The sequence below is a fragment of the Ipomoea nil genome, unplaced genomic scaffold, assembly GCF_001879475.1.
Source record: "Ipomoea nil cultivar Tokyo-kokei standard unplaced genomic scaffold, Asagao_1.1 scaffold3170, whole genome shotgun sequence".
NCBI lineage: Eukaryota > Viridiplantae > Streptophyta > Magnoliopsida > Solanales > Convolvulaceae > Ipomoea > Ipomoea nil.
Genome location: NW_017619598.1, coordinates 3,277,572 through 3,301,178, shown reverse-complemented (window position 1 = coordinate 3,301,178; position 23,607 = coordinate 3,277,572). Strand labels below are relative to the sequence as shown.

At 33.5% G+C, this 23,607-nt stretch overlaps 3 protein-coding genes across 4 annotated transcripts; all 3 read left to right on the top strand.

The window, feature by feature from the left end:
- The first annotated feature begins 3,736 nt into the window (after nucleotides 1-3,736).
- On the top strand, nucleotides 3,737-8,718 carry LOC109167971 (LEAF RUST 10 DISEASE-RESISTANCE LOCUS RECEPTOR-LIKE PROTEIN KINASE-like 2.1). Its single transcript, XM_019317054.1, has 3 exons — nucleotides 3,737-4,552; nucleotides 4,692-4,736; nucleotides 7,519-8,718. Exons 1-3 carry the CDS (start codon nucleotides 3,841-3,843, stop codon nucleotides 8,613-8,615), a joined length of 1,854 nt encoding a protein of 617 aa, XP_019172599.1. The 5' UTR covers nucleotides 3,737-3,840; the 3' UTR covers nucleotides 8,616-8,718.
- A 4,360-nt stretch (nucleotides 8,719-13,078) lies between these two features.
- LOC109167970 (LEAF RUST 10 DISEASE-RESISTANCE LOCUS RECEPTOR-LIKE PROTEIN KINASE-like 1.1) lies at nucleotides 13,079-16,042 on the top strand. 2 transcript variants are annotated; one of them, XM_019317052.1, is made up of 4 exons: nucleotides 13,079-13,859; nucleotides 13,953-13,998; nucleotides 14,119-14,361; nucleotides 14,864-16,042. In XM_019317052.1, exons 1-4 carry the CDS (start codon nucleotides 13,143-13,145, stop codon nucleotides 15,835-15,837), a joined length of 1,980 nt encoding a protein of 659 aa, XP_019172597.1. In that variant the 5' UTR covers nucleotides 13,079-13,142; the 3' UTR covers nucleotides 15,838-16,042. The 2 variants fall into 2 exon arrangements, with proteins under 2 accessions (XP_019172597.1, XP_019172598.1); XM_019317053.1 differs by having other exon boundaries at nucleotides 13,079-13,860; nucleotides 13,957-13,998.
- Nucleotides 16,043-17,992: 1,950 nt separating this feature from the next.
- Nucleotides 17,993-18,598, top strand: LOC109167890. The gene has a single exon (XM_019316961.1). It carries the CDS (start codon nucleotides 17,993-17,995, stop codon nucleotides 18,596-18,598), a length of 606 nt encoding a protein of 201 aa, XP_019172506.1.
- Nucleotides 18,599-23,607: the final 5,009 nt, after the last annotated feature.

Genomic DNA, 23,607 nt, shown 5'->3' with positions numbered 1-23,607 from the left:
CATTTTGTATACACTACAGTTTCAGTTCAACACAACAACAGTTTCATTTAAATATAACTACAGTTTCATTTAAATATAACTACAGTTTCATTCGATATTTATAGACTCAAATATGTGAAAATGTTATTTAATTTTATTTTATATACACTATAGTTTTATTAAAATACAACTACATGATCATTTTGATATAATTTCAGCTTCATTGTACAATATACACTCAAATATGTGAAATGTTATTCAGTTTCATTTTATATACACTGCAGTTTCATTTTACCACAACTACAGTATCATTTTGATATAACTACAGTTTCATTTGATAATATAAAAATAATACGTGAGGCAGTGTCGGTTTAGATGTATTGTAGTGTCAGTTGGTGTTTAATATATCAAACATGCAGACTTCGTTAACTGTAACGGCGAGCCGTTCTCTTTACTTAAAGAAACGACACCGTTGCACCGCGGTTTACGATATAACGACTGCTTTGTCTCTATGTGGGCTTACGTCATATCTAGGCAAATTATATTGTAAACCATGGTCCACATTGCAATTATATATACCATAAATACATATTCATTTTTAATATAGTGAAGATACATTACTTATAAGTACATTATTTGGTAGTCTCAAATAACGTATCTTCAAAAAACAAACTTAAATAATATATTGTATGAAAAAATATACATTATGTTAATGATCCACCTTACAAAGTGGGTCATGATACATCGTATAATGCTATAGTGATTAACATACCCCACCTTCTACTAAGGGGGGTGTATTCAATTATGACTTTTGTTGAGTTTTAAAAACTTTTAAAATGATAGATTTTAATAAACTTCGATTGACTTTCATAGAGTCGTTCAAAACTTTTTAAAACTTTATAACACTCTATAAAAGTCAATATAAAAAACATTCATAAACTTTTATCAACTTTTTATTTTAAAAAGTCTACAAAAGTCATTGAAATTCTAAATTGAATACATCCCTACAAACATTCAATGATTTTGATTCTTATCATTTATAGTTTTCTTACAAAACATTTATAATATATCATAAAATTCTTCTTATTATATAGTTCTTCACTCAGAGCAACATTCTCAACATTATTATTTTTATCTATAACTTAATTACTTATATCTACTATACTAATAAGAGCCCAAGAGAGTTAGGCCTATAATGGGTAGAAAAAATGGCGGTAAAATTTTTTAATCAAATGAATGGCTCAGATTGATCAGATTTTAATTTTTCCTTAAGATTTCCTAATTTATCCTTAATGAATATGATTATCCGTTAACTTTTCCGTTAAATATTATTTTCCGTTAATTTCTGTTAGTTCACCGCTAACTTACTCATTGATTTCAATAATAAATGTCTTACGTTCGAACCCCATCCAATCAAAGTTGGCATAATTAGTACTCTATTTTACTCTTAAGATAAATTAAATAATAATTTAGTAGCTACAACAAAAAAATAATACATATGCATTTCTTTAATTTAGAATTATGTGTCTACAATGTCTTTATTCAAAAACTATATATTCATTATCAATAAATTAAATAAGAGAAATAATTTTATCAGTTATATTGTATTTATTTTTAATATAAAAATTCTTTACATTCAAATTCATCAATTGATTATATTTGCTACATTGTCCCTACAATGTCTTTATTAAAAAAAATTATTCATTATCAATAAATTAATTAAGAGAAATAATTTTATTAGTTATATTGTCTTTATATTTCTCCAATGTAAAAATTCTTTATATTCAAATTCATCAATTGATTATATTCACTACATTGTCTATTATCTTTTTTGTTCACTATTTTTTTAATTAAATATCAAAGTTATAATACAAAATAATGCTATATATTTATTTACCAAGTATTTTATTAATACCATAAAAAATTAAAAAATATATAATTAATAAATCCAATCATATTAATTAACTACTTGAGGGATTTGTTGACAAAGAGAGTATTCAAATACACAACAAATTAAAGTGAGAACTACATCGCAATGTCCTTATTTGACAATCAGCAGTTAGCGGTTAACGTTAGCGAATTATATTAGCGAATTTGACCAGCGAATTATATCAGCGGTTGGTAAAAAGATATTTGAAAAAAGCTGTTTAGATTAATATGTAAAATGACCTAAGGGTATACGTATATTTAATAATAATAATAATAAAATAATAATAATAATAATAATAATAATAATTGTTTTTAAAAAATAAAAATTAAAAAAAAATTAAAAAATATATAATTAAGCCAATTATATTAACTACTTTGGGGATTTATTGACAAAAAGAGTATTCAAATCACACAACAAATTGAAGTGGAAAATTATCTCGCAATGTCCTTGTTTGGCAATCAGCAATTAGCTCTTCAATATTAGTATATATTTAATATTTTATGCCCTAATTTTTATTTTCTCGCCCTTATGTCCCGTATTTGGTTTCAACCATACCTATACAATTATTTTATTGACAATTATAATCAATCTTGACTATATTATCTTGCATTTGTAAACTTAGAATTGCCTATTTAAATACACAAATTTAACATTCAGTTATTTATGCATAAACAATTCCAATATAGTCTTGCCTTGATATACTTTAAAGTACTTATTTAAAAAAAAAAAAACATTGGCCATTTATCCCAATCGCGCAATGCGCGTAAAAAACTAGTAACTTATTAATAAACATCAACAAAAAAAAAAAACTATTTCATTAAAAATTCATAACAATATTAAACAATAAAATTTATAATAAAAGAATTTATCAAATAAAATATTTAAAAATATAATTTCAAGTTCCATAAAATAAAAAAATAAAAATCTAATATTAATAATATAAATAAAATTATACTTCATATATTGCTAGGCATCACGCAAAGAACTATTATTTGCAATAGCAATTTGAGACTGCGAACAACAACAAGGTGCTACTGTTTGCAACCCCAAATTGTTGTTACGAACAGTAGTTCGCTATTCGTAGTAACCTATTGTTAAAAAAAAATGAAAAATATATATTACGAATATAAACATAAAAAAATCAAAATCAAAATATATAAGTATTTATATGAATATTATAAAACATATACTAAAATTTGACGGTGAAAAATTTGCTTTGTTCATGTATTTAGGGAGAATTAGAGAAAGTTAGGGATGAAAAATTCATAGAAAAAATAAAAAGCAATATAAACAAGCAATAATGAAGCAAAAATAATATTATTTCGAATTTTTAGAGGAAGATTGTAAAGTTCAGGAGGGAGAGAAAAATGGTAGAGTTTAGGTACGAGGAAAATATAGGATAATGAAGAAAAGAATAATTTTATTAAATTTAGATAGGTTTATAAAGTTTAAATAGGGAGAAAAAAATAGAGTTTAAATAAAGAAAGAAATCATTCAAAGTTCTTAGAATGAAAATTTTGAAATCTTGGGACTGATGGTTGGATTTAAACTATTTATATTTGAGAAGGAAAAGTCTACAAAAGTCATAAAATTAAAAAGTCTACAAAAAGTTCATAACTTTTTGAATATCACATGACTTTTAAAGACTTTTAAAAGTCTTAATTGTATATCACACTACTTTTAAAGACTCTTGATTGAATACTGCTTGATCTTTAAAGACTCTTTACAAGTTTAAATTGAATACCTCCAAACTTTTAAAATTTATAAAAGTCTTTAAAACTTTATGAAACTCATGATTAAATACACTCCTAATATAGTTAAAGAATTCACGCCACCGAAATCAGGAACCTAGAAGATAAGATTTTGAGTGCCAACTTTTCAAGTTTAATTATTTCTTCTTCCACTCCATTATTGTATGTATATGTTTTGCTATGCCTGAGTTGAGTATGCCCACATATCTACGTTTCGTTTGCTTCCTTTTGTTTCTTCTTCACTTAGTTGAAAGCAAACCCCAATCTATCTGCCCCAAACTATTCTCCTGTGGAAACCTGCGAAACCTCAGTTTTCCTTTCTCCAGTAATGTTTCCCGACCAGAATGCGGGCTGTACACCTTAGCTTGTGGTGCCACTCCATACCCAACAATCGCGTTGGGCCAACGCCAATATGTTGTTCTAATTTCTGCGGAAGAACTTATGCTGCTCTTCGACCCACTTCTTGACAAATACCTGCGGAAACGAAGCTGCAACGTTTTCCACAGAGGAATCTCAATTCCCAGCACTCCTTCCATTTCCTTCGAATTCGGGCTCACTGTGATGTTTTACATGTGCAATAAAACTTCGAACGTTGTTGGGTTTCACGAGATGGATGATTATTTCCGAGGATACAAAAGCTATAACAGCTGCGAAGGCTTCACCTTGTACTATACCGAGGAGGATAATCGGACTCTGCCTGGTGGCGGTCTTCCAGCAGAGTGTTCGGCTGTTCGATTGCCGTTTAACAGAACATCCAATGCCAGTGACTTATTTGGGAAATTAGGTTCTGAAATTCTCATAAGGTGGAAGTTGTCGGAAATTTGTATCGAGTGTCATTACAAAGGGGGGCGATGTTTAACGGACAGCAATAACGCGTTTCATTGTTCAGATGGTATGGAACCAAATTCAACTGTTATTTAGATGCATGTGGATTGAAGAAAAGTTGGATTTACTGTCATCATAATTCTTGCTGAGGTTGTGAAAGTTAAGGATCCAAATATGGAAGTTAACCCTTGCCTTATCTGTTTCAGATGCAGGGAAAAATGAGCCGACCAAGGTCATTCTCATCCTAATAGGTAGGTACCTATCTCTAATCTACTTTCCATATATGTGTAGGGGAAGTATCATGGACAATAATTGCTATGGTAAACGATGAGAATATATATAGGTGAGTCTACCCGAGTCTAGACTGATTTAGGTCATTGAATGCTTAAAATCAATGACTTAGATTTTACCAATTGTGAAATTGGATAATTGTGTAAACTTACATATATAGTTTACGATTCACAGTTAGGTAAAATCTAAGTCTGATCTCAAGCATTTAATGGTTCAGATCTGTCCACACGGATTCATGTGAAGGGGTAGGCTCATTTGATCATGAATATATATATATATATATATGTGTGTGTGTGTGTGTGTGTGTGTGTGGAGAAGTGACCCTTTATTCCACGAGTGTTTCAACCAGAATTGTTCTAAGCTTAACAATATCTAGTCTTGCCGTTTAATTATCACAAACTTTACTATGCAAACTTAAACACTAAAATCTGCAGTTCTCAAACTTTTATAGATTTGCACATTTAGTATTAACATTTTGCATATTAAGATTGCACTTGCAAAAATGCAAAAGTGCATTGCACTTAGGGTGTCGGTTTTAGAGTTTATGATTGAGTTTATGGTTTCATTTGGTTTAGTGGTTCACTTTTTACTTCTCAAGGTCTAGCATTTACAGTTTAGATTTAAAAATTAGCATTTTCGTTGATTTCATAAAATTTATCTGGTTTGTATATTTAGTTGTTAAAAATTGCATATTTAAGTGTAAACTTTTCATAGTGAAGTTGATGATAATTGTGAAAATGCCACCGTGATTTTTTAATTTGATCAGATTCGTCGAATTTTTTCAAATGAAGGCTGCGATTGATTCTTATTTCTCTCTGATGGTACTGTTTTCACAAGATCCTTAGCCTATGTGTGTGTGTGTGTGTGTGTGTGTGTGTGTGTGTGTGAGTGTGTGTGTGTGTGTGTGTGTGTGTGTGAGTGTGTGTGTGTGTGTGTGTGTGTGTGTATATATATATATATATATATATATATATATATATATATATATATTTATTTATTTATTTATTTATTTATTTATTTATTTATTTATATATATAGCAAAAACTCCGAAGTCTCTGAGACGGGTTAAGTTCTTCAAAAGTATTATATTTTCACTTATAAGTAAGAATCAATTTATTTTTGATTAATCTTACATTTTTCCTTATAAGTAACTTTTCGATCTCTAAATATTATATTTTGATTTAAAAGTATTACACTGTTTTCATAAATATTACATTTTTCATCATAAGTAACAATCAATTTATCTTTGATTAGTATTACACTTGTCATCATAAATATTATACTTTTTGTCAATGACTACTATATAAATTTATTACTGATGTCTCTTGTCTTTAGTGGCAATTCCAAATTTAGTCTCAGACTATCATTTTTGTCATTAATACCCAGACTGTCATATTTTGGTCACTCCGATGACTTTCCAGTGAAACTCTATTCTAGGCAAGGGTATTTTCGCCTCTTCAAATTTTTTATCATTTTCCAAAATGAGTTAATTTCAGTGGTGGTCACTTGTCTTTCTTGGAATTTCTAAATTTAGTCCTAGACAATCGTTTTTTTTGTTGTTTAATACCCCAGACTATCATATTTTGAACATTTTTTATCCCCACAGTAATCTTTTCAGTGAAACTCAATTTTAGGAAAGGGTATTTCCGATGACAAAGAAGAGATTTCTGTATCTTTTTTCCTTGTTTTTTTTTTCTTTTGCTCTACAACTATAGTAGATGATTCACAGAATTATGGACCAAAAAAATTACGGTCAGACTGAAGCTGACTAGGTGGCAACATCCTGAGCTTTCCAATTGCGTTGTAAAATGTTCCCCTGCACCCAAAGGTCCTCACGTAGTTAATTGGTCGTTGAAGAAGGATGATTTGAAGTTGTGTTGAAGGAGACGAAAACAAGAGTCGGGTGAAGGAGATGGGGCAATCCATAACTGAAGAGACGAAAATTTGGGAAAAAAAAAACCGGCACAAAAAACATGAAATTAAAAAAAAAAAAAAATTGAATACACAAAAATGCCCTCGCCTAAAATAGAGTTTCACCGAAAATGTCATTTGAAGAACCAAAAATGTCCAGAATATGATAGTCTGGGTTGTTAAATGACAAAACGATTGTTTGAGACTAAATTTGAAATTGCCACCAAACACAAGGGACTTCCGCTGGAATTAACTACCATGATGCCACCATCACTATTACCGAACACCAGCATCTAGCATATCTTTTTCCTATTGTATAATTATGTTATTAAGATCACCATAAAAAAATTATTTAGTTGCAGACTATATTTTAATTAATTAAATATCTAGGAATGTTAAATGATTTGTGTATATAATACATATATTATTTGTATATATATATATATATATATATATATATATATATATATATACACACCAATATATGTGTGTATTAATTTAATTAGTATTATACTCCGTATATGTTTTCCTTTTATTTTTAGTTTTCATTGGTAAATATTAAATTTTATGAAAATTGTTTACATTACTAATAATGAAAAAAGTATAAGTTGTTTCTTTATTCTATATATAATTTTAAATAGTATAATTAAAATTTACCAGTATTATATATTTGACATGAAATTTCACACATAATGTCTACAAAATTCTAGTATTATCATTAAGGTGCATGTAATTATATGTAACTAGGGGCAAGTAATTACTACTGAAATTATTACATGTTTTAATTAAAAGGAGCAATTAAATGATTCACATTTTTGCCAATAATTGCAGCTGCTTCCGCTATTGGGGTTGCAATGCTAGTGGTTATGCTTCTCTGTATTGGAAGGTATTTCTTTAGCCAAATATCCATGGAATTTCTGAAATCTCAAGATGAACGAAACATAGAAGCCTTCTTAAAAAGTAATGGTTCATTATATCCGAAAAGGTATAGTTATTTAGAAATCAAAAGAATAACAAATTCATTCAGAAATAAGTTGGGTGAAGGAGGCTATAGTTTTGTCTACAAGGGAAAATTAGCTAGCGGAGCTTTTGTTGCAGTCAAGTTACTAAAGGAAGCAAAAGGTGGTGGGGAAGAGTTTATCAATGAAGTAGCAAGCATTAGCAGAACTTCTCATGTTAATATTGTATCACTGTTAGGATTCTGTTTCGAAGGTGACAAAAGGGCTTTGCTCTACGAATTCATGCGTAATGGATCACTTGAAAAGTTCATTTATGATGGAAGTGTCAAGATAGACCGGCAATTAGGATGGTCAACCTTGTATAAAATAGCAATTGGCATTGCTAGGGGACTAGAATACCTACACCGTGGCTGTAGAACACAAATCCTACACTTTGATATAAAGCCACATAATATTCTTCTAGACGAAGATTTTTGCCCAAAAATCTCAGACTTCGGTCTTGCAAAACTGCACACAACAAAAGAGAGCTTTGTGTCGATAACGGGTGCTCGGGGAACAATTGGATATGTTGCTCCAGAAGTTGCATGCAGACAGTTTGGAGTGGTCTCTCATAAGGCTGACGTGTATAGCTTTGGGATGATGGTACTAGAGATGGTCAGTGGCAGAAAGAATGTTGAGAAGGATGTAGATCGAAGTAGCGAAATCTATTTTCCGCACTGGATATACAGTCGGATTGAACTTGATAAAGAGTTGGGATTGAAAGGAATTACAAATGAAGAGGATAAAGAATATGCAAGAAAGATGATCATGGTTGGTTTGTGGTGCATCCATGTTGATCCTTCAATCAGGCCATCAATAAGTAAGGCATTGGAAATGTTGGAAAACAGTGTGAACTCTTTGCCATTTCCTCCAAAGCCCTACTTGTATTCGTCTGCATCAACTGAAGCAAATTCATCTACTATACATTAATTTTAGCATTTTCTTTCAATTAGTTTTTAACTATGTAAAGAAAAGGTGCAAAATATATTTGTGTATAACTTGTTATTTGTGTTTTGAGATTTTATTTACTTTATACTTTTTAAAATCACAAAATGTCATAATCTAATATGTCTTGCATGCAATCCGGTGAGAGATATATCAAATTTTGTACCAACAAATTTCTTGGCTAGATTATGGAGACCGTGATTGTCTCAAAGTCCATAGTTATATAGCATTTGCCAGGTAACTTTAATTTGGTGGTGTTATAGAATTTTTAGTAAACTTTCAGAGCCTTCCATATACATTCCACTTTTCCTTTTATGACAGCCAAATTTGCTGGCTATATATGCTTTTACCATCTCTTTGTGGGATAAAAGGTGTTGGGAAACCATTCAAAAAGAAGACTCTTTGGCATGTTTATTGTCCTACATTGGTTTCACAACTAGCTTTTTCCCTCTTTATAATAAACATCTTTCTAAGTCTCTTGAAGCCTTATGGAGAGCAAAGAAAGGGGAATGGGCAATTGCCTACTTGGCTAGGCTTTTTTGCCCTATTTTCACACATTTTTCCTCTCAGCTCCTTGCCCGTAGGATCATGGGTTTATTCAAGATCCACTTTCCTCTAATCTCTTTTTTGCCCTATTTTCACACATATTTCCTCTCCTTGCTCGTAGGATCATGAGTTTATTCAACATCCACTTTCCTCTAATCTTGGTTACAATATTCTGTGTTACTCATCAAAAGTGTAAGGCAGTGTTTCAGAAACAGTTCTTTCGTTGGCTTCCTTCTCGACTTTTATATACAGATTTCCAGCTTCGCTTCGACATTGTTCCACCATTTTTACAACAAAAAGGAGCACTAGACGGAAAGCTAAAAAGGAGTTGAAAAGCTATAAATTAGGAGCTAAAAATTGAAGAGCTGTTATGCTTAAAAGTGTTTTGTAAAATTTACTTTTTTTGATAAGTTGATAAATGTAAAAAGACAAAAAATGATATCTTCATAAAATTTAAATTAGTTTATTAACATATTAAATTAAAATTTAACATTTTGTCTTAAAAAATTAATATTTTGAAATAAAACTATTAGCATAATTATGATCTAGCACCCCATGAAGTAGCAATATTGTTGCGAATCTACTTCATATAATATAATAATAATAATAATAATAATAATAATAATAATAATAATAATAATAATAATAATAATAATTGAGGTGAAAGTTGCGGATGAAGGAGAAGAGAAAATGGTGTTAATTGGGAAGGATAAATGATGTCATTTCTTTAAAATAATAAGGACATAGATGAAATAAAAAGGTTAGGAAGGTAGCGTTTTAGAATAAGCTCTTATTTTAAGCGAGGAGCTTAGTTTAGGAACATTATTAAACAAAGCTTATAGCTTATTATTAGCATATTAAAATAAGTTATAAGCTCCTAAATAAGCTCTGCCAAACAGACTCATAATATATTCACCAAAACGAAGAATATAATATAAATATATAAGCTCTGTTTGGTAAAATAGTTAGCCTATAAACCAATTTTGGTTTATTTGACCAATATTAGCTGTTTGACTTGGTTAAACAATCAATACGAACTTATAGTTTAATTAGCATTTTGTAACAATTTTTTGCTCCAGAATACTAAAATTAAAAAAGCTACTCAAAGTAGCTTTTTCGATTAGTTTTTTGAAAAAGTCATTTGTATGTAATCAACTAACAGCTAACACCTAATTTAGCAAACACTTTTCTACAATCAACTAATATTATCAACTAATTAAACCCACCAACCAAATCAACTAACCGAGTAATAGCTATCAGCTAACAACCATCAACCTAATCCTTTATATAATAAAGCTATATGGTTTGGGAAATAATTAATGTTACAATTAATGCCACAACATCCTTTATTATAAAAAAAAAAAAACAAAAAAAACAACATTAAAAAAATAAAATAGCTATATATTATATAATCATATAAAAAATATACTTTTAAAAAATAAAATAGCTATATATTATATAATCATATAAAAAATGGTGTTCAATTAGAGTTTAAATTTACACATACAAAATTTGAAATTTATTTTCCAAATGTAATTATCTTAGTTATTATTTGTATTGTGAAAATTATAATATAGATGAAATACAATTAAGAATAAATCAATGTAATTATGTAAATTATCTCTGTAAGTTTATTTGAATATGCACATAATTATAGATTATATTAACCATACAAAATTATAATTATAATTTTGTATTCTATAAAAATAATAAATACTTGACCAATGGAAGCTCAAAAATATTATTATATTAAATAATTTAAAATATTTTTGTTTTTCTATTTTTTATTTATATTTATAATAACATAATTTTTTCCGTGCATCGCGCGGGTGAATTACTAGTACCCATAATATAGAAATCAGTAAACCTCTTTAGCTGTTCAACTTTCAAAAATGATTCCAAAACTAATAAGAATATTTCAAAAGAATTACAAGACTGGTGGAAGCAGTCAATATGGTTATTTTCCCCGCACTCAATAAAGGGATGGAATTCGACGGCTGATTTCCACACAGCCATTATTAGTCTTATAAATTATTCCAAACAAACTTAGTCATATAGCTCACGTTTTCAATAATTCTCCCAAGGGGATTAAAGTCGAGCCACATTTCACACTATAGTTGTCAAATGGTGGGCTAGCTTGAAGTCTAGTTCAAGTGGCAAATTATATCGTGCACCAGGGCGCACAATGCATTGTGCACTCAGACCTAAAATGACGTTATTTTGTATTTTTTTTTGAAAATTTCGTTTCCGTATTTATTGTTAACTTCTTTAAAAAAAAATTCCCATATTTTGAATGTACATAATTATATAATAGAATGTACATAATTGTATAATAGAATGTACATAATTGTATAACAGAATACACATAATCTTTTTTGAAAGGATAATACACATAATCTAACATAATACATAATACACATAAACTTTTAACACTTTAAAAAAAAATCCCATGTTTCGAATGTACATAATTGTATAACAGAATACACATAAACTCCGTCGCGTCAACTCCTCACACAACTTAACAAAATGACGTTGTTTTGGGCAGGATGGGGCACACAATGCATTGTGCACCCTGGTGCACGATGTAATGATTGAGTTCAAGTCTGGCCCCAAGTCCAAGCCGTTTGGGTTGGTCTAATCAGCTGGTTCATTTGTTACAATGGGTGGACTAAGGTTAGCTCGTTTTATACTTCGGACAGGATTGGATTTTAATTTTAGGCCCATGGATCGGTCAATTTGGCCTGTTTGCCAATACATTTTTTAAAATATATAATACGTATATATAATCTAAAGGACTAATGACACATGAGATTATCATATTAGAAAATGTGAAATTGGTTTTTTATATCTATTAAATTGTTAGATATTTAATATTTAACTAGCATACCAATTAGTAATCACTACCTTTAAATATTTTAAAGTTGTAAACCATTATTTGTTTCGAATTGAAAATTACTCCTAGTACATAATAGTTAGTAGTTGCTAATTGCAATATGTAAACTTATCTTCATTAATGTTATTACATTATTGATTATTCATTTCATTTTTTTTTTGGTAATAATTATTATGTTAAATATATGAAAATAAATATGTAAACATGTAAAGCTAATTTAAAAAGAAAACATAACTTAAATGAGTCGATATATACTCTTTATTTTTATTTTTATATTTTTTGAGCTATAGACCGAATTGTACTTTAATTTCCATTTTTGGACTAGACCAATCCTGATCTGAAATGTAATTAGACCAGGCCAGTCCGTTACAAAAAATAAATGGGCATATGGTGGGTCAAGCAGCAGTTATACTATGGACACTGGCTCATCTTGCAAGGTGAACCTTAATCCAAAATACACAATTTATGTATTGAATGTTCACAATTTGAATTGTGATAATTTAATATGTAAATTGTATATGTAACATTTAATATGTAAATTGTGAACATTTCGTATGTAAAATTTGTATTTTTAGAATCGGATCCGTAGAATAATTTGCGGTGGGTCGGGCAAGCCGGTCAAAACCGCTGATTTGACCCCTCTATTGACTTTTAGTGCAGAATGCGATGGGCGATTGGTCGATTTCATTGTCAATCTTTGCTTTCTTATTCGCAGCATGAGTTGAGTCAATGCTAAGGCCCCCTTTAGGCGACTTCCTTAAACTAACGTTACAAGGAAGGCATAGCTTGCTTTCTGGTTGTTTTCAAAGTTTGCGTGTTGAAAAGTCACATTAAACCAAAATTAAATTGCGTGGAGGAGGGAGCCAATTAAAGTCTTTGTCTTTAATTTGGTCGTCCACCGGGAAGGTGAGTAGGAAATTCACCTATGTGGCCGGGCTTAACAGTTCAGGGAAACATATATAGTGAAAGAATTCAGGCTACAAATTAAATCAATCTAACCAATATTTTCTTCAAGTTTTTTATTTTTTTTTTCTACTAACTATCTTAACTTCCATCATTTTGCCATATATAATATGCCTACATATCAATTACTTGCTTGTTTCCTTTTGTTTGAAATAGTTATCATTCTTCAGTTAGCTCAAGGGAAAAGCAGTTCCCAGTCTAGCTGCCCCAAACAATTCACCTGCGGAAACATAACAAATGTGAGTTTTCCTTTCTCCAATGTTTCGAGACCTGAATGTGGGTTGTACACCTTAGATTGTAATGCTACTCCATATCCAACAATTACCTTGGGACAACACAAATATGGAGTTGTATTTATTAAGGGTGATCTTATGCTTCTCTTTGACCCACTTCTTGAGAAATACTTGCGGGAACCAAGTTGCAACGTTTTCCACACAGGAATCTCATTTCCCAGCTCTGCTTCCATTTCCTTCGATTTCGTGCCCAAAACGATGTTTTACAAATGCAATAGTAGTTCAAATGTGAGCTTACAGAAGAAGATTGGGCATTATTTCCATGGATACAGAAGCTATAACAGTTGCCAAAACTTCAGCTTGTACTATACCCAGATGGACAATGATACTCTACCAACTGCCACCAGTCTTCCTGCAGAGTGTTCAGTTATTTACTTGCCGTTTAACTTTAACAGATCATCCAGCGCCATCAACTTATTTGAGAATTTAAATTCTTTGATTCTCATACAATGGAAGGTGTCTGAAATTTGTGCAAAGTGTCACTATAATGGGGGGCAATGCTTAACTGACACCCATAACAATTTTCAATGTTCAGGTACAAAAACTAACCTGCATTTACATGAAATTATTATGATAGACAGTTGTTTTTACTCTCATCAAAATTCTTACTGAATTACCTTATTTACTTCAGATGCAGGAAAAGAAGAGCTGCCCAAGGGCATTCGGATTCTTAGTAAGCAAAAACATTCTTAGTATATATAATATATAGAAGATCCACTTGATATTCTATGCATAATATATAATAATCTCAGTATAAAAAGGTTGATTACGTTTATATATTTTGTGATTTCAGTTGTGTGTGGTATGGCATTGATCTTATTTGGACCTTTAACAAGTTGGGTGATCGTCATTGTTCTTCGGTGTCGAAAGAAGAAGGGACATGCTGGTTCTTCTCAACTGTCCACCAATTGGGACCTCGAAGGATGCAAACTGTTGGGAGTTCATGTCTTCTCCTACTCTCAACTTCAAAAAGCTACTGATTATTTTCACTCCGACAAAGAACTTGGAGATGGTGGGTTTGGCACTGTTTATCATGGTAAGATGCTATAAACCAATAGACCAAATTGTGATACATCAAATCCAATCATTATTGTGTGCATCATAATCCAATTATCAGCTTAGATTTTTAGTTGCGTATCCCCTAGCCCCATTACCAGTAGGCTTAGATTTTTAGTTGCGTATCCCCTAGCCCCTTTACCAGTCTCTACCGCTAGGACTCGACTTTACCCTTTACCAGCCTTTGTTGTTGGGACTCGAACTCGTGACTTGGCTTTGATATCACTTGTTAGGATCAAACCATTACTACTATGCCAAAAGTTATAGCTCGTAATGAAGCCACAACTTTATTTCTTTAAAAATCATTATCACATTTTCCAAAGATGGGGTGCTGAATTTGACCCTTCACCGACCTCCGCCCAACATCCCCTAGCCACCTGTTGATAGATTTACACCTTTACTGGCCTCCCCCGAACATTTACACAAAACACATTATTCAATTTGGTATCATTTCAAAGCTAATTCTTGTTTATAATGAGCAGGCAAACTTCGTGATGGTAGAGAAGTTGCAGTGAAGCGCTTATATCAGCACAACTACAAAAGATTGGAGCAATTTATCAATGAAATAAAAATCCTCACCAGCCTAAGGCACTGCAACCTTGTGACTCTCTATGGCTGCACGTCAAGACACAGCCGTGAGCTACTCCTGGTTTATGAATATATCCCTAATGGAACAATTGCAGATCATCTCCATGGGGAAAAAGCCACGGATAGATCACTCACTTGGCCTATCCGAATGAAGATCGCAATAGAAACCGCTACTGCACTTGCTTACCTCCACGCTTCTGACATAGTACACCGTGATGTGAAGACTACCAACATTCTTCTCGACAACAACTTCTGTGTAAAAGTTGCTGATTTCGGGCTTTCGAGATTTCTCCCTAATGATGTCACTCATGTCTCCACTGTACCGCAGGGAACGCCTGGCTACGTTGATCCTGAGTATCAGGAGTGTTATCAACTTACTGATAAGAGCGACGTTTACAGTTTTGGGGTTGTCCTTGTTGAACTCGTATCGTCAATGCCTGCCTTGGATACAAGTAGGCATCGAGACGAGATCAACCTAGCAACTCTAGCACTGAACAAGATACCTAGAGGTGCATTTAGTGAGTTGATTGACCCCTCTCTAGGATTTGAGACAGATGGTGAAATCTTGAGAATGGCCACTTCAGTAGCAGAGTTAGCTTTCCAATGCTTGCAACCCAAGAAACATATGAGGCCTACAATGGATGATGTAGTGGAGACATTGAAGGACATTCAAGGTGGTGAGTTCCGAGATGAGGTGAAAAGTGATCAAATTGATAAGAAGAATGTTTCCAGTAGTGTAGAAGTTCCTTTGTCACCGGAATCAGAACAGGTTGTGCTGTTGAAGAAGATTGGTAGATTCCCAACTTCTCCAACTTCAATGACTGATAGGTGGGTCAGTAACTCTACTGCAACCTGTAACAGTGTGTGAAATTCTTATTCTCTGTATAGAGTAGGGTGTAGGGTGCATATACACTTGCTTTTTTACATGTGTCAATATAACCTATCACATTATTTAGGATTTCCATTCTTTTTCATTTTGTATTTAATTGCAGGAAATCTGCAATCCTAACTTTTATTGAGTTTTTTCACACTTTTTGTCCCACGACTGTAGTGGCACTATCAAGATTGATTCACAACTTTCAAACTTTGTAATCTCGGTCCACGGTGTTAGGAACATGTGTAATTAGATTTTGATGATATCAAACTCACTAGGAATTTAGACCCCTCTTTTCTCTCGATTATTTTGTATCTTTCGTGTTGAACGAAATTAAAGTTGCTTTTGCTCAAAGAATGATTCGTGCTCAGCTGAGTATATACACAAATCAGAGCATCCCTTAGTCAATCATGACAGATTGAAGAGAAGAGAAGATCAAGAGAAGGCCGAGAGATCCGCTAAGACCGAAACTTGGAAGGGTCTATCTCTCGTGTAATTGGCAAATGATAAAGAAAGATCATTTAAATTGAGAAGACAACTAATGATATGGACAATCCATCGTTATCAGATCCCGAGACTACGAGTCAAGGTCTGACTCGATTGGACAAATTCCACATATTTTCAGAAGCATATTTGTCCAAGTCTCAATGATGGGAAAATCATCCTAGACAAATGGTGTCCTAGGAATGATGTTTCAAATATCAAGGAGCATTTAATGATTAGTACCTTTTGTCTTCACTACAAGACAAAATAGTCGATTGCTTTTTTAAGCCAACGGCTATACAGTACGACCGCATTTAAGTCTCCTTACCCAGCAGTCATTACATGCTAGTTAATAGGTTTGAAATTTTCATCTCCCTCTAACGGATGGATTTTTCACCCCTACAAATACCCATCTTCATCACTTGAAGAAGGTGCTAGTTTTTATCACTCTATTGCTATCTGAAAAGCTTTCAAAAACTCTCAAGTTACTAGCTTTCATAACCAGCATGTGTTTGTGAAGACCTTTCTAAAAGATCATCAAGTTTTTCAAGTATTCACAACATCAAGAAATCTTGCAGTTCATACGAAGATCAAGCCATCATCAAGTCAAGATTTCAAGTTGGAGATAACATCAATTCTTTCCAACACTCAACTCGGTGTGATAGTGCAAACCCTTTCACGAGTTGTGAAAGAAGAGTGGAGTAGGCTTAGTTAACAGCCGAACCACTATAAAAATCTCTCTCTCTCTCTCTCTCTCTCTCTCTCTCTCTCTCTCTCTCTCTCTCTCTCTCTCTCTCGTGTCTTATCTACATTTAACTGCCTTGCATTGCATACATATTCATCTCAGTTAAGCAATTTCTAACGAAAGTGTACCAAGAATATTAAAAAGAACACATAATTTCCGTTGTGCATTACTATTTCAAGTAAAGTTTTAAAAATCGCATAGAGTCTATTCACCCCCCTCTAGACTCTCATCCTTCGGTATCGGGACCAATAAGTGGTATCAGAGCGGTTTCCTTGAACGGTAAATGCTTTGCGTATACTGCCTGGTAGATCCCATTTCAAATCCTTCAAAATTTTTTTTCTTTGCACAAATTTTTCAAAATGGAAAATGATCATGGTCATAGATCTAGGCCTCTTGCATTCAACTTATCCATGTTTGATGACTGGAAAGTGCACATGTAGGCTCATCTATCAGCGATTCATGACGATATGTGGGATGTAATCACAGATGGACGAATCATTGTTATGATGGTCAACCCACATGCAGCAGCTCAAGGTGCTGAGGCTGATCAGATGATCCCGAAACCAAAAGTTCAACTTACTACAGAAGAATGAACTCGAGCAAACCTTGACAATGCTGCACGAGACATTCTGTACAAGTCTCTAGATGAATCGTTATTTCCAAGAGTAAGGAAATGCACAACTACCAAGGATATCTGGAATACACTGATGGATATTAGTGAAGGTGATGAACAGGAGAAAGAGAACAAGCTCACAATGGCTATGAAGCAATTCGAGGATTTCAAGATGAATCCAAATGAGACAATAAGTCAAATGGAGCTTCAATACGAAACTTCTAGGTGAAATATCATATTTAGGGAAGGAACCAACCAGAAAGGAGATCAACTTGAAGATACTTCGTGGACTTCCTAAATTATGGGAGATGAAGGTGACAGCCATGAGAGATCACAAAGATCTGAAAATTGTTCAAAGCTCACAAATCTTTAGCGATATGAAAGCCTATGAGTTTAAACATAAACCAAAGAGCAGTGAGGAATCAAAAACCAGGAACATCGCTCTCGCTGCAAACCAGCAACCAGCTACGTCTAGCAGGTCGAATTCTAACCCCTCTGATTTCTTATCTGATGAGCAATTTGCTTTATTTGTGCAAAAATTTAAAAGGTTCATTAGGAAGAACAACTTTCAAGAATTTCAAACATCGCCAAACTCTTCAAGCCAAAGTTTTACAGAAAGATCATCTCATCACATGAAACAAGATCAAGAGGAGGCTCAAGTGGTGTGCTATAACTGTAGAAAGCCAGGACACTTCAAAGCAGATTGTCCTCATCCTATGGTCCGCATATACCAGGACCAAGAACCAAACACGAGCACTCCAAAAGAAAGAAAAGACATTGCTGAATCGAGCAGAAGAAATGCTAAACACGAATCCAATCAGTCAAAGCATGATAGGAGGCGAAAAGCAATGGTCGTAAATGAATCAAATGATGTGGCTGAACCAAAACTAAGCACTTCAAGCTCAAGCTCATAGAGCGAAAACTTAGAAGAAGAAAAGGGACTCCTATGCCTATTCAGCCAAGAAGAAAGTGATGACAATTTGTGTTTAATGGCGAAAGATGACGAGGTAAATTCTCAATCCTCTTTATCTACCCAAGTTGAATCTAGTTCAGAAAGTGAAGAAGGTTCCGTTGAGTCATTCATGAAAATGATGACGGGCTTCAAGATTGTGAAAAACACATACTCTCAGTTGAAAGAAGAGAACTCTTGTCTCTTGGTCAAATGTGAAGAGCTTAGACGCGTTAAAGTAAAAAACATTGAGCTAGCCATCACCATTGACCAGTACAAAAAACAAGTTCATTTTCTCAAAGAGCAGTGCACATCAAGAGAGATAAGAGAGCAAAATCTGCATGAGGTCATTACATCATTTACTAATTCATCGAATGGTGAACAGTCAAAGACCATATGGGGAAAGAGCTGGACTTGGCTACGACCCAAGCTCGTCTTCACATATCTTGTTGACTAAACCTACGGATCCTTATACCAGTGGAGGTTTAAAATCTGTGTTTGTCCGAGGCCCAACTCAGCCAAGCCATTCTAAAGGAAAGGCTGTACAACGTTTTGTGAAACCTACAAAAGGAAATTTCACGAATGGAAATCCGAGACATGTTAAAAATGTCAACCGGAATGAACCCAAAGTAAATAGACCAAGTGTATATTACCAAAATGGTCAGCCAACGAGAAATAACCAATTAAAGGAAAACCCTAATATCAATCAGAGGCAAAATCATTCAGTGAATCAACGCAAGGGTTATTCACAGGGAGATCGTAATAATTCTCCTAATGAACGAAATAACAACGGTCATGCTAAGCCTCAGAGGTCACCTAGAAGACCAATGAGAGGCGCCGGAAGGTTCTATCCTTCTGAAGAGGACTGGCTTGTGTTTCCTGAACCCATGACGAAAGCAGAATTCGAAAAGGTTCACAAATACAAACTGACTCATTATTCTAGGGTGTATCGCAATCCGTCAGAAGCCTATTTCCAAAGACGAGATAAGCAAGCCAAAACTTTCTCAAAAATCCCATATGATTATCGCGTGTTTAATGGATACAGAGGACCAAGGATGAGTAATACCAACTCTAGATTCACCTGGATCCCGAAATTGACCGCTAACCCTCAAGGACCCGAGAACGAAGGGGTACCTAAAACTACATAATTTTTTATTTCAAGTTAACATGGTCATTTGGTACGTGGATAGTGGTTGCTCAAGACATATGACAAGAGACAAATCGAATCTAAGCAACTATAAAGAGTTTGATGGCCCAAAAGTAGTCTTTGGAGGGGAATCTAGCGAAAAGACACATGGAATGAGGGATATTATTAAAGATGGAATAATCATTCGCGATGTTTCATATGTTGAGGGACTTAAGTTCAATTTATTGAGCACTAGTCAGTTTTGTGATAAAGGTTACAAAGTGGAATTCTCAAAAGACAAGTGCGGTGTAATCAGCATGGAAAATGGCGATATTGTATTGACTGCCAGACGAAAGAAGAACATGTATGTTGTCACATGGGAACTCTCTAAGGCGAATGTTTTTCTGTTGGCCAAAAGTAATGTTGATCTAAGTTGGGAATGGCACAACAAGATGAATCATCTAAATCTAAAGACTATCAACAAGTTGGCGAAAGGAAACTTTGTAGAAGGTTTACCGAAAGTTTCTTATATTAAGGATAAAATCTGTGATGCTTGCCAGAAAGGAAAACAAATTAAGTCTTCATTCAAATCTAATGTCATTGATACAAATTCAAGACCCTTGAGTCTTTTACACATGGACTTATTCAGTCCAGTTGATCCTGTAAGTCTAAGTGGATGAAAGTATACTCTCGTGGTAGTAGATGACTACACAAGATATACTTGGAAAATCTTTTTAAAGAAGAAGAACGAAACAGAAAAGATGCTACCAGAACTATTGAGACAACTCCAGAATGAAAAACAAGTTAGCATCATCAGGATAAGATCAGATCAAGGTACTGAGTTTGTGAACAAGGTGATTTCAGACTTCTGTGGACAGAATGTCATATTTCATCAACTTTCGGCTGCTAGAACTCCTCAACAGAATGGAGTTGCCAAAAGAAGGAATAGAACTCTAAAGGAAGCAGCTCGAACCATGATAGCTCACTCTGGTCTACCTAAACGATTTTGGGCTGAAGCCACTGATGTGAGTCTAATTGTGCACATTTTTAGCATTGATTTAATTATATTTGATAGGTTTGAGTTCATGATTTTAGTAATTTAATTGCTTAATCCCTTTGTTTTATCATTTAGATATGGTTAATTAACACTTGTTTTGAATGATTTACGGTGTTCGTGAGTGTTTTGGAACAATTGTAGGTCAATTCTATGAGCAAGAGGAGTTCAAGGATGAGTTTGGAGCAATTTTAGACGAGTTCGGAGTCCAGGAGACTCGACGCGTCGAAATTTTACAGTAGCTATTTTGGTTCGCACACATGAGGTCTCGACGCATCGAGCGATCTCAGCACAAAGCGCAAAAGGCGCTGATTACAATTCACAAAGGGCAGCAATTAAATTCAAGTAAAAGGCGCTGAATTCCAAGCAAACTAAAGTGGATGCTTTACTTCTCAAATTAAGAAAGAAGATGATTTGCAAATTTAAATCAAAGTTAGGCATATATATTCCAAATCATAGAGACGGCGAATTCCAAAAAAAAAAAAAATTCCTATTTTGTCCCGGTTTGACTCCCGCTATAAAATCCCATCTTCTCCAATCATAATTCAGAATTCAGAGATCTTTGGAGACAAGGCAGGGAGAAATCAAGAGCCACAAGTTATCTTGGGAAACAAGTAGAAGAGTAGGGAGATTCGAGAAAATCGTCTAAATTTGTATCAGAGATCTTTGATAATTTGTATTTTCTTTATTAATATTTTCTATGTATAATTTAGCCATGCTTGGCTAAATTGTTTAGAGATTCTTGGGTAAAAGTGTTTATGAACCTATGTGGCTGAGCTCTTAGATTCTTTATTATATTATTATTTGGGTTTAATGCTTGTGTTGCAATTGTGATTTTATTGTTTGATGCTTGTAATTAGTGGTCATAGTTACTTGTTTCATTTGCTTTGTTTGTGTCACAACGAGAGTTGGGCATAACTTTGGGCACACACAATTGCACCTAATTGTTGCACATTGAGAAAGGGTAATTTATTAGGGGGATTTAATTCTTGATTATTGCGCATCGAGAGATGGTAGTAGTTAGGAATTTATGATGCTTGATCTTGTTTTATTGGGTGTTTAAGCCACGAGAGTGGAAATTCACTAGTGTTAGTGACTACGAGAGTAGCTCTATACCACCTTGCGTTCTCACACTTGTTAAACCCAGATTTTAATATTGTCCTTAAGATTTAGCACTAGGTGATTAAATACTTGAATCCCAGGAATCTCATCTTCTCTCTAATTGTTTTCAAAATCCTGAATCTCTGCTTTATTTTATTTATTTTATGCAAATCAATCATCTAAACATTTGTTAGGATTAGCTCTAATGAATAAATTAGTAACTAGTGCTTGATACAACCACTTCCCTGTGGATCGATAACTCGTACTCCGAGTATTATTTGTTTGCAAATATACTACGCATCAGCCACCAATACAGCTTTCTATACCCAGAATCATACTCTAATCAACAAGGCACATGGATTGACACCTTATGAGTTATGGAAAGGAAAGAAGCCAGTTGTAAGTTATTTTCACATCTTTGGGAGTAAATGCTTTATTCATAATAATGTGAAGAATCATCTAAAAGCATTTGATGAAAGAGCTGATGAAGGACTATTCATGGGATATTCCCTTGTGAGTAAAGCTTTTAGAGTTCTTAATAAAAAGAACCATGGTGATAGAGGAATCCATTCACGTAAAGTTTGATGAAAGAATGGAGAAGGATTCAGTCAACAATCTATCCAACTCTATGAAGGATGTGAGTATTCAAGCCAAATCCAATAATGTCTTAGATGAAGACTCTGACACAGACGATTTCTTAATGCCCTATCAGAGATATCAACCCAAACATGTTAAGACAGTTCAACCCGAATCTACCACTGAATAAGTCACTGAGACAATAACACTTGTTGAGCCAGTTCCACGAACTCAAATCGAACCGATGATTTATGTAGAACTGCCCTACATCCCTCAAGTTGATGTGCAGGCACCACCAACATCTTTTGAACCAGACTTAAGATGGTTAAGGAATCATCCTCCAGAACAAGTTATTGGATACATTCGAGAAGGAGTAAGAACTCGCGCTTCAATTCATGAATGCATGATGGCGTGCTATTTATCTCAAATGGAGCCGAAATCCATCAAAGAAGCTCTAAGCGATCCAGGTTGGGTTATAGCTATGCAAGAAGAACTCCATCAATTTGAAAGGAATGAAGTATGGGAGTTAGTTCCAAGACCTACTCATCAAAATGTTATCAGAACTAAATGGGTTTTCAGAAACAAGATGAGTGAAGAAGGAGTTATTGCTAGGAACAAAGCCCGGTTAGTTGCTAAGGGCTATTGCTAAGTGGAAGGTATTGATTTTGATGAAACCTTCGCTCCTGTTGCCAGATTGGAAGCTATACACATTTTTCTAGCATATGCAGTTTTCAAGGAATTCAAAGTCTTCCAAATGGACGTCAAAAGTGAATTCTTAAATGGACTATTGGAAGAAGAAGTATATGTCGAACAGCCACCTAGATTTCACTCAGATCTCGAACATGATAAGGTGTACAGGCTAAAGAAAGCTCTCTATGGATTAAAGCAAGCTCCAAGAGATTGGTATGACACATTATCGTGTTTTCTTATCGAACGTGGTTTCACGAAAGGAGTAGTGGATAAAACTCTCTTTCGCATCAAGGATGAAAATCATATTTTGTTAGTGCAAATATATGTGGACGATTTTATCTTTGGGAGCACGTATTCAGATTTATGTGAAAAATTTTCCAAGCTTATGCAAGGAAAATTTGAAATGAGTATGATGGGAGAGTTGAAC